Source organism: Microcebus murinus, chromosome 7 (genome assembly GCF_040939455.1).
Source record: "Microcebus murinus isolate Inina chromosome 7, M.murinus_Inina_mat1.0, whole genome shotgun sequence".
NCBI lineage: Eukaryota > Metazoa > Chordata > Mammalia > Primates > Cheirogaleidae > Microcebus > Microcebus murinus.
In genome coordinates this window covers 3,748,347-3,759,863 of record NC_134110.1, presented here as the reverse complement: position 1 = coordinate 3,759,863, position 11,517 = coordinate 3,748,347, and the positions used below count along the sequence as shown (strand labels likewise).

Here is an 11,517-nt window from a genome sequence, read left to right as displayed (position 1 = left end):
TTTTTTTTGGAGACAGGGTCTCACTCTGTTGCCCAGGCCAGAATGCAGTGGCATCATCATAGTTCACTGCAGCCTCAGACTCCTGGGTTTGAGCAATCCTCCTGCCTCAGCCTCCCAAGTAGCCGGGACTACAGGTGTGTGCCGCCATGCCCAGCTAGTTTTTCTATTTTTGATAGAGATGGGGTCTTGCTCTTGCTCAGGCTGTTCTTGAACTCCTGGCCTCATGCAATCCCCTCCTCCTCAGCCTCCCAGAGTGCTGGGATTACAGACCACTGCACCTGGCCATCCACAATTCTCACTACCATCACCTGTACCACAACTCAGCAGAGTCCTACTTCAGGTTATACTGAGTTAGTGATTTCTAATCTTCAAAAATATTCTCACCCAGAGTTGTTCCACACGGACTGTTCACGGAGGCCGATTCTCAGTGTCTTCACACTTAGCACTGACCCTTGAGCAGCGTTGGTGACGTCTCTCGACTCATCAAGAGCCGAGAGAAACCACGCACAACCACCTGCTTTATTTCCTCCTTGGCGACTGATACTGCCCCCAACGTTCTCGACCCCTCAGGCGACCCTTCCCCAGTGGCTGAGTCTTAAACGAGTTTATTTCTCTGGACATATTTCTTCCAGAGAAACTAACCCAGCACTGGTCAGTGGCTTTTCCTGCCTGGCTAACAAATGAGCCACTCACACAAAAGCGTGACATCTGAAGCCCAGGTTTCTTCTTTTATTCACATAAGTATGCGTTAACCATCTTTTTAAAGAGTCACGAGATGGTCATAGGCATGGTATTCGCGTGTGTCGCTGCAACTGGTAGCGCAAAGCAGTGCCACACCATTTCAGCCACTGTGGCATGAAACAGCCATGCACAGCATGCACGCACATGAGCGTGGCTGGGCTTCAATACAATTTTATGGACACTGAAATTTGAATTTCCTTCATTTTTTAAACATTCGGAAATGTAAAAGCCATTCCCAATTCACAGCTCACACGCAAGGGCCACAGTCTGCCAGACCCTGCAGCTGACCAGGAAAAAGCGAGCGCCATTCGCGTTCCTCACATGTTCTAATGAGAAAAAGAGCAAACCCAGGTAGAGAGGAAGGGAGATGGGAAGCAAGGGAGGGAGAGAAAGAAAACGAGAGAACTGCAAGTGCTGGTTCTTTGAAACTATGAAACAGTCAAACACATGACAAGTTTAATTCAGAAAAGAAAGAAAACTTAACGTTAAAAATGAGACATAAAAACAGATGTGGCGTTTTCCTAACCACAAGAGAAAACTACTGGCGTTACACACTAATCAAACTGAAAATCTTGACGACATTGGCAATGCAGGGAATAATTATGGATTTACAGATACGGAGGAATTTTGTGGTTAAGCGCAATCAGCTGGGTTCTGATTTGGATTCTGTAGCAGCTCTGAACCTTTCATCACCTTCCTAGCTCTTTTTACAAAGTTGCAGGCACCCAAGAGCATGCAAAAAAACTCTTGTCTAGAGAAACAGAAATAAAATGGTTAGGGACAGAGGTTTCAGTTGACTTTTCCTTATTGCAGAAGCCAGTTTTGTGTCCATTTGCAAGTTCAACATTCCTTTACTCCAAATAAATTTGTCGTTCTTTGGCTTCTTTGAACTGATTATAACATCACTGTTACCTCATTGAGTTAAAAAAAAAAAAAAACCTTTAACGTGTTCATTTTATTTCTATTTTCATGAGTTACTTTAGTTTGTTGAAAATAACAAACAAACATATAGAAAAAAAAACTTACCTCCAAGTTTCTGGGAGCACTTTCAAACCTTCGCTGAGCGTTGTATTCCTGACACAGAAGGCACAAGACCGTCCGGTCTAAATACCAAGAGATAAAATACTCGACCACAAGAATCCAGGAAACGCCAGGCGCAAGGTGGCTCACGCCTGTAATCCTAGCACTCTGGGAGGCTGAGGCGGGCGGATTGCTCAAGGTCAGGAGTTCGAAACCAGCCTGAGCAAGAGCAAGACCCCCGTCTCTACTATAAATAGAAAGAAATTAATTGGCCAACTAATATATATAGAAAAAAATTTAGCCGGGCATGGTGGCGCATGCCTGTAGTCCCAGCTACTCAGGAGGCTGAGGCAGGAGGATTGCTTGAGCCCAGGAGTTTGAGGTTGCTGTGAGCGAGGCTGACGCCATGTACTCACTCTAGCCTGGGCAACAAAGCGAGACTCTGTCTCAAAAAAAAAAAAAAAAAGAATCCAGGAGAGACAGCACGGAGGGCAAACCCGGTCCACTGGCCTGGAGAGCTCTGTGGGAACACCCATTTGGCTGCGCTACGGGGGAGCACAAATCAGTTCCCCTGGGGGCAGGGGTGGGGCCTGGCCTCCTGCCTTTAGAGAGGTTCACAGGTAGCTCTAACAAGCACGAGGATTACTTACTCAGGCCAGCTGGCCACGGGCAACAGCTGCTTCTCACAGCTCCAGTGCATGCCTGTCCTCTTCCTTCTGCCCCCAACCCTCTCCACCGCTCACCTAAAACTTACCTAGCGCCTCAGGTCCTAGAGGTGGGTGGGCCAGCAAGATGACAGCAGGATGAAAACAATGGTGACACTGCCTCCCAGCGGAACAGTGTGGAAAGCATCACAGCAAACTGCCCACTTACTGGTTTCATTATAGTGACTTTCTTGATCCAGCTCTAACTCCCCCCCCCCCACATAAAAAGCCCAATCCTTTCCTCACCACTGACACCAAAGACCTAGGGGAGAGGGTTGGGGAGAAGTTTCTTTATGCAGAGCTGTATTTAGAAGCCAAGAGTATTTGCTGAGAATGCCTGACCACACCAAAAACTGTAAACAAAAGTTTGCTGAGAATCAACGAGGGAGCAAGTTTCCTTACAGAATACTAACACGGGTAAACATGCAGGACCGCCGGAGCCAGAGCATCTCCAGCAGACGCTAAAGCTAGTGGGCGAAAACAGCACGAGGAACAGGACATTTCGCTTCCAAATATCTCCTCACAATTTACTAATTACAAAGGCGAAGTTTGCAGTGGAGAAGCCTGACCAACACTTTCAGCCAAGGGCTCAAAGTGATCTTAAAGAGTGTGAGGAGCTGAAATTCCGCGCCTCTTTGCCCTGCCAAGAACACAGAACGGCTTCTTTGGTGTTCCTGCTGAAAAAGGCACATTAAATCTAAGTGGAAGGAAACATCAAACAAGCCCAAATGTTAGGACTTTCTACAAAACTGGCCAATACTTTTCCAATTTTGACCTCAAAGTAACAAAAGGAGGCTGAAGGGACACGAAAACTAGATGCATAAGCGAAGCTGGGGCAGGGAAGACAGCCAGCCACGAGGGATGTCGCTGGGGTAGTTGGCAAAATGTGATCACAGGCTGTAAGTTATGTGGTATCATTACAATACTGAATTTCCTGATTTTGATCACTTTACTATGGTTACTTAAAAAAAAAGTTTTCATTCTTATAAGACACTGACACACTTGAGGGTAAATGGGCACATCTCCAACTTACTGGGAAATGAATCAGAAAAAAAATGTGTTCATATATATATGGGGAAGAGAATATGATAAACCAAAGCAATTGGGACAAGATATGAGCAACCAGTAAATGTGGGTTGAGTACTTGGGAGCTCCTTGTACTATTCTTGCATCTTAAAGCTTAAAATTCTCAGACATGGCTCCACCTGGGCCCACAACTGAACTGACTCGGAGCCCCGACCTTTCCTCACACTCAAGATCAGGCACCCGCCTGGCCCAGCCCCTGCCAGTGACCCCACAGCCTGAACCCCGGCCAACCCACCAGGCTACAGCAAGTGAGCTCTGCCTCCCGCTGTAAATGGCGGAAATGCTCCAGCATGGATCCTCACACACGTCCACTCCATTCACTGACAATCTCCTTCCTGTGCCCTAAGAACTAGGCTCAACACTGGACAGATAGAAAGACACCACCCACCCCACCTCCCACTGGCGAAGCCCAAGCCCCACACAATCACCCTGCTGCTACCCTGGCAAGGTAGGCCTGTTGGCCCAAAGTGTGTGCAGCCACCAGAGGCTGAAGAGCAAAGACGCCAGCAAACCCGAGGTGGAGGTGGCAGCAGATCAGCTTCTGGGCTCACACTCTGGGATCTCTCCGAACCCATGCCCAGACTGTCCTCCGTGCTGGCATCCAGCTCCCCGGGCAAGGCCTTTGCTCCTCTACTGAACTCAGCTGAGCCCCCTCCCCATGGACCACACAAGGCAGATCTTCTAAACCCCGGGCAACTGCCAGGAGAGCCAGTCAGCTCACTTGTCCCCTTGAGATAGAACTGCTGCCCCAGCTCCACCCACACCAACCGCACAGATGACACAGGTAAGGCTGTGAGTCTCGAGTTTATTAAAATATTACAGCATAGAGAAGATTCAAACGGCTCCACGTGGTGTTTTGAAATTCATCCCAACTGTAGGCTGAGTGACCTGCAGGTTGGACAGACTGCCAAAGTCCTGGAACAACAAAATGGATTCTGTGTGAGCAGCATATCGGTGAGGTCTGTGGTCAGAGCCCCAGTGCCACTGCCGGGCTGTGCTTGCTAGCCTCCACCTGCGGGGGTGAGGCCGGAGGGACGCAGCAGAAACAGGGCTTCTTCCTCTCAAAGGCACCTGGCAGAGATCTGAAGGACCTGTCACTCCAGCTGTCAGCCACCAGGGCCTTACACACCTCCCACTTTCTCACAGGTGGTGGTGACCTTTCCTCAACACACAGCTGACCACATGGCACCCCACTCATGCCGCCCTCTGACTTTCCCCCATCCTGCCAAGCTGTTTTTCTCCTTGTTCTCAGAGCCCCGTCATAGAGCTCTGAAGCAGGGCTTCTCCATCTTGGCACTATCCACATTCTGGGCTGGACATTCTGTGTTCTGCACAGGGGGTATCCTGTGCAGTGTATAAAGCTTAGCACAATTCCTAGCCTCTACCCAGTTGTCAGCCAGGATGATCCCCACTAGCTGTGACAACTAACAATGTGCCTGGACATTACCAAATGTACCCTATGACAAGTCTGCCCCTTTGAGAACATACAGTGCCTCTCCCTTTCCAGAGCAGAGCTATCGCTAACCCAGCTGACACCTGTGAAGGGCCCAAGCACACAGGCGCCAGGCAGAGCGGAGGACAAGAGCTGGGCCTGCCCAAGCGGGCTCAGGCTAGTGAGTGGGACGAAAAGCTGAAGGGCCCACTGTGTACCTAGAACTTAACGTCCTATTTGAACAGAAACCTATTTTACAGTTCAAATTAAAAAGCTGCATTCAGGACAGTGGTTATTTCAGGAGGAAAAGAATCATAGTAGGTGTTAGCTATCCGGATGTTCTGAAGCTACGTGGAAGGTACATGGAGTTCATTTTGTTCTTTATCATCTTTCTGAACATCCTAAACATTTAATGACCATAAAAAAGGGAAAAATGGGAAGTTGCTCAAAATCACCAACAGCATGCTGGACTTTGAAGCCTATGTTAATTTCATCAAATTTCATGTAACAGGACTAAGATAAGCCACATAAGAGAAACACATCAAAGTGTATTGATACCCGTGAACAATCTAAATACTGCCTCCATGTTATGTGGAAATGAGACCACAGCTCTTTTCTGAGTGGTTTGCATTTGGACTCTTATGTCTATATGCAATGAATTCTCCAAGGGAAAGCAGGCAGAATGAAGAGAGCCAGGGTTGAAACAAAGGGGGCAATGCAAGCCAACCATAGAACCAAGAGAGAAAGCCAGAGGCGGCCACTAGGTTTGGGAATTACGATCTTGTGCAGCAAACTCAACACATACAACTCTTAATAACCAGCTACCCCCGTTCTGAAAGCAGTCTAATTTAGCAGTGAGATGTGTAGATGGGATTCCCAATTCTGCTATTTACTAGCTATGTAAAAAGTTAGCTTATCAAAATGAACAGCAAACTCCTGATGGTTCCTGACCAAAGATGGCCCACTTTAGGAATCCAGCAGACACTTACCAAAAGTTTCAGCATCTCCTTAGTGTCAGGATCTACTTCAATGATCTCCTGATCCAGAGCTGAGACCTGAAAGGAGAAGAGACAGGCCCAAATTATCAATCAATGAGCTCTCTCACTTCTGCTTCAGATTCTTAAGTAAACAGGCAGAAAAACAGAGGGTGGAGTGGAATAGGATCTCACAAGGTGAACAGTCTGCTACAGTAACAAAGGCCCCAATGACCTGTTCCCTGGTTTTATCGTCTCATGTCCCCATTATTTGTCTATTCAGTGTTCAGAAAACCTAAAGACTAGGTCAAGACTAGGCTTAGGGAATACTACATTAGAGCAAATAAACAAGAAGGCATAACAGCAGTTATCAAACGTCACGAAAGGCTATCGTGAAAAATGGAATGGACTTATTTAACAGGCCCAAGAGAGCAGAATTGAGGCTAACAAACAGGTAGTTGAATTATAGGGACCTAGAGCTGGTGAAGGGGTGTGTGGATAAAAGACGACCTCAGATTCAGCTGAGGTCCCTCTGGAAGACAAGAGCCTCAAAGTGGCCGCAGGAACCCACTGCTTTATCATTGAGAATGATGAGCAAGAGGCCCCAAGACCCAGAAAGTTTACCTCTGGAACATAGTTATCTCTCCTCTCTCTCTCCTCCTCCTGCAGCTTGATGGAGATACCTCTCACCGGGCCTCTCTGAATCCGCTTCATCAGATGTGTGACGTAGCTACAAAGTACACAGGCCCAAGGAGAACAGCGAGAACACACATCAACTCCCACTGGTACCCAGAACATGTGGATGCATAAATATCAGTTTCGGCTCTTTTCCACAGTGAGAAGAGAGGACTCACCATCCTAGGCCCTCCTGCACAGGCAGAACTTCTGCACACAGAGCTCCACTTAACTGAGCACTCATTCCTGTCCTTTTGGCCTGTCACTCTATTCAAACTCTCCTTCAAGGCTACCCCCTTGCAAAGCTTTCACTGCTCTCGCAGCCTTCGTTTTCTTTCCTCCAAGTTCAAATTCACAAAATTTAGCACTTAACCTGTTGGCCTTTACTGTGCATAAAGTCGTCCCAGCTATACTCTTACTAATCTTTTGCAGTAATTGCAACAGAGAAAAACATTTATCAAAAGTGACACCCAAAAGCAACAGGCATAAACGGTGGCTACCTTTCGGCCAAGTGTCACCGCCAGTCATGTACCAGTCACCCCACTAGGAAGCCATGCGAACGCAAATCCCCAGCTTTCCTTCGGAGCAGCAGGGGCTCGTGCCAACAATACCGCCACGGCACAAAGTCTCCTCGCGAGTCGGAAGAGACCGAGCCGCGGGCCTCAACTCACCCTGCTATCTTGTTGCGGAGCTTCTTGCTGGGAATAATGGCGATCTCCTCGCACACGCGCTTGTTCGTGTGGAAGTCATTTCCCAGACGCGTGTAATACTTCTCGATGATGACCCGGGCCGCCTTCTTCACGGTTTTGGTGCGAACGCGGCCCTGAGGATGGAGAGGACAGGGTCACCGCGAGCCAGCGCTAGCTCCTGGGCTCGCAAGCCGGGCTGAGGCGGGAGGAGGGACGGACCGGGCAGAGCGGGGCGCCGGGTCGGCGCGGAGGCCAGCGGCCTGCTGCGCCCCAGCCTGACAGGGCTCGCGCCCGCCCGGCCAACACCTCCCCTTGCGGGCTGGGGAGGCCACGGCAAGCGGCGGATGGAGGCCGATGGAGGAAGATAGAGGCCCTGGATCAAAACACCTACCATGTTGGCGGGTCCTCAGTAAAAGAGGAAACAGGAAGCACAAGAGAGGCCTATAAAGCGCAGCCAGAAAGTCGCTTCCGCCCAGCCAGGAACGCACGGGGCTCGCTTGAGAGCCCCACAGCGGCCCCTGGCGGAGCGGGGCGGAAGTGCAGGCGGCGCCCCGGGCGAACGTCTGTCCGGCCCCGAGGCTGAGGCTCCGGGCTTCGTCGTCTTGGGCGGGGTTCTCTGGCCTCTAACCAGTCACTGGATCGCCGGTTTGATGTGCTTGGTACTAAGGCGGTGCATTTCGTCCTTGCACGCCCGGGACAGAAGGGCAGGCTCGGGAAGACTAAGGCAGGCAGGAGATCCAGGGCCGTGGGAGGCGGGGGATGGCGGCACCCTCCCAGTCCGTGATCAGAGACTTGTTACCGACCTGGCGGAGACAGGTGCGTAGGGGAGCGGTTTATCTCATTTCTTCCGGGTCTTTGCTCAAAAGTCGCCTTAAGAGAGGGGCTTTCCTTCCAACTTATAAAATAGCTCCGTCGCTATCCCTTTAACGCTCTTAATAGTGTCTCGGACTTGTCACTTGCCTTGCCTTAGTTTTCTCACCTAGGGGTGAGCTCCATGACAGCAAGGACTACTGGTCTGTTTGGCTGAAATCCAGTGCTTAGCACAAAGGAAACCCTCAAATATTGAAATGAATAAAGGGCCCAGTTCAATTGCAGAACTCCCAAGTGAAGGCGCCTTCTCCTTCCACTGTCTCCGGCTGTTCCTACCATACGGACCCCCAAACCAGGCCCTACTGAAGCCGCCAGTGCAGGCTGCCCCCACTGGCCTCGTCAGCATAGGGCCGGCCGGCTCCCTCTGGTCCCTGGGCTGACGGGAGTCCTAGGCACCCGCCTGACTTAAAGTCGGGCTGCCAAAGGCTGTGCCTCGTCCTGGCCAACTGCCCTGACCACTCCAGTCAGGCTCTTTCAAGTGAAGAACAGGAAGTCCTCACTCTGAAAGCACCTGGACAAGGAGAGAGAGAAGGGAAGCCTTATCTCTAGAATAGCAGAGCAAGAGGGGACTAAAAGAAAGGGTCAGCATCTCCTCAGAGTTGCAGAAGCTTACTTCCCCAGCAAACTGCCAAGCAAGCTGCTGCAGGCCAGGATAAAAGCTTAGGCAGCTCACCCTTGGGGCGAGGGGAATCCCCTACCCTGCACAAAGTGATTTCTTGCACCTCAACATGTAAGGAAGGGATGATTCAGTGTGCAGGGTTTCCTCCTCTTTAGACTAAATTGGAGTCTCCCCAAACATCAGTCCAAACAGCTGGGCCCAGGTCCGCTACACCAAAAAAAGTCAGCAGCAGACCCTGTGACAAATCCTGGGGACTGTGAGAGAGTCCAGGTGATAGGGCTCCCTGATGAATAGCAAAAAGCAAATTACTCTCTCTCAGAAAGGAACTGGGTCAGCACAGGTCAGTCCAAACGGATTGGAAGCCTCCCAAGAAGACACAGACCAAAGCTTCCAGGAAAAGCCGAGAACAAGTGGCTTCTGCGGACAGTGACACCTGAGCAGAATGCTTCCAGCATTCTGCAAGCTGGACCTGGAGGCTGTGAGGAGCTCCAAGAAGCTTAAATGTGAGGGCTTTTTATACCTGGGCTAGAAGCATCCACCCACTGGAGAGTCATCTCCAGAAGTGCATTTGACCATGGAAGTGACCAAAAAGTACTGACAGGGACAGATCTCCCACATGATCCCAATTATTCCTGGGCTGGAATCCTATCACAGAAAATCCAAGGAAATGAGTTGTTATTCTGGAATCTTGTTACCCCATTACCCCCCTTGCTCCCAGACCTCAGACACAGAGACAAAACCACAACTCTGCTGCAACGTGTTTATTATGTGCCAAAAAAACTACACCACAGCTTACTCCACACATCTGTAGGAGAGTGCAGTCTTGCCTGCATATACTACAATGAGGTAGAGACTTCACACACAGCTTCACAAAACCCACAGAGTAGCTGGGATATGCAACAATGCAACGTCAGCTCAGCAGGAGGGGGGTGGGTTATGACACTGGTTCTTTGGCACACAGCTTCCCTAAGAGGGGCAAGTAATTAAAAAAGAAAAAAGAAAGATAGAAAGGAAAAAGTCAAGTTTTCAAATTCCAGTAGCATTTCAGTCAACTGCAACTGTTGTTTCATACATTCCTCAAATGAAAAGCGTAAGGGATGGGAACTTGCCCCCTCTAAGAGAAAGGGCTCCTGTGAGCCTTCATCTGCCCCCACCAAAAGCAGCCCTTTTTTTTAGCTCAGTTACAAAAGAAAAAAGTCCTGTGACTTTGTGATTAAAAACTTCTGTCAACCCCCCCCTCACATAAGTGCAACTTAAGAAGGTGCAATAAATCATTTAAAACTATATACAGCAGCCGCTCAAACACCGTTTATCCGGTCCAGTTTCAAATAAAACAAAAACAATTATTTTTTCTTGGTTGCAAATGCCTTCATTTGCAACTGTGAGAAACAGTGACCAGCAGTCCCCCAGACACAAATTTGCTATAATGTTAAAAGCTGCCAGGAAAGAAAAAAATCTCTTGTTCCAAACGACTTAAAAACTGTTTTAAGGAGTGTAAAAAGGAACCGGTAAAAACCCTCGAGCGTAAAATATGAAATATGATTTTGGTTTAAATGAAGAGCAAAGTCTCCTTGTTGTTTACAGTAAAAAACACCAGCTGAACACTCAGTTTATGCCGTTCAGGTGGGGGTTAAATAAATGGAAAGGCACTGTATGGCAACTGCAAGAATGAAACCAATGAGACCTGCACATCATCACCATCAGTATTGCAAGGAATGTAAAAAAAGCGCTTTTAATAAATAAACCTAGGTGTAGGCATCCGTGTCAATACCTTCTGGACACGTAGTTCTTTTTTGCTTTTTCATCGGCAAAATGAGGAACTAAAATCTGGGAAAACTACAGAGTCGCTTGGAGGGTGCGCCAGAGGGTCCTTGCCCTGGCACACCCCCTGAAAACAAAACCCGACAAAACTCATTGTGCATTAATTAGTGCAGAAACAAAGACAGATTCAGCAAGTGCAAAGGTGACTACGATTTTCCCTTGTCCTCGGGAAGCCAGCTCCCTGGTCGCCAGTGGCAAGGTGGTACAGGCTGTCGCCTGACCCGCCAGCTTTGGGCGCCACAGGCTGCTGGGCAAGGCCAGCTCCTCTAGCTGGAATCTCGATTCTTCTGGTTCCTCATCAGGGGGCTGTGGTGGCGCAGGCCCTCCATGCTGTGCCGCCAGTGCCAGCAGCTCCGGCAGAAGTACTTGAAGCAGACCTGGGTTGGGGGAACAAAAAGGGGGATGCCCCGGTTAGCACCAGCCGCAGGAGCCACTGCACAGGGGGCTTGCTCTGCCGATAGCCTCTGTGGGGTCAGAAGAGCTGGTCCCCCTGGGGCCCTCTCACCCCAACACAGAAGTCTGATCAACCATCACAAGTGCAACCTCAGTGTTTCTAAGGGCACCCTTAAACATGCTGGGCTCCTAGTGTGTAGGAAGACTGTCAGCTTCTCTCATCCCCTCGAACCACCGCAGCTGCTCTCCCACTCCCCTGCCCTTCTCGCCTCCTACAGAGCAGCTGCATCACACGGCTGCTCATGTGGGAGAACGTTTGAAGACATTGACTACAGATTCTATAGCAAGGCAACATGCCTTCTTCTTCCCACTAGCAGAGGGGAGATGACTGGGTTATGTGCCTCAGTCGCAGTCCCCCCTCTTGCTATGGAACTCAGGGGCAAGCCACTGACCTGAGCAATTGTCTGAAAAAGGAGGTCATCTCTGAAAGATA

The 11,517-nt window shown here is 49.5% G+C and overlaps 2 protein-coding genes across 4 annotated transcripts in view; both read right to left on the bottom strand.

Moving 5' to 3' along the window:
* Nucleotides 1–4,339: 4,339 nt before the first annotated feature.
* On the bottom strand, nucleotides 4,340–7,870 carry RPS17 (ribosomal protein S17). Its single transcript, XM_012763247.2, has 5 exons — nucleotides 7,713–7,870; nucleotides 7,304–7,455; nucleotides 6,582–6,687; nucleotides 5,973–6,038; nucleotides 4,340–4,466 (listed from the first exon to the last, which is right to left on the bottom strand). Exons 1-5 carry the CDS (start codon nucleotides 7,713–7,715, stop codon nucleotides 4,386–4,388), a joined length of 408 nt encoding a protein of 135 aa, XP_012618701.1. The 5' UTR covers nucleotides 7,716–7,870; the 3' UTR covers nucleotides 4,340–4,385.
* A 1,685-nt stretch (nucleotides 7,871–9,555) lies between these two features.
* The window catches only part of CPEB1 (cytoplasmic polyadenylation element binding protein 1), a 101,541-nt gene continuing 99,579 nt past the window's right edge, over nucleotides 9,556–11,517 (bottom strand). For all 3 annotated transcript variants that reach the window (XM_076004712.1, XM_076004713.1, XM_076004714.1), the window contains one exon: nucleotides 9,556–11,008. In XM_076004712.1, coding sequence (XP_075860827.1) covers nucleotides 10,898–11,008 — 111 coding nt within the window. In that variant the 3' untranslated portion in view covers nucleotides 9,556–10,897. The remainder of the gene's footprint in view (nucleotides 11,009–11,517) is intronic.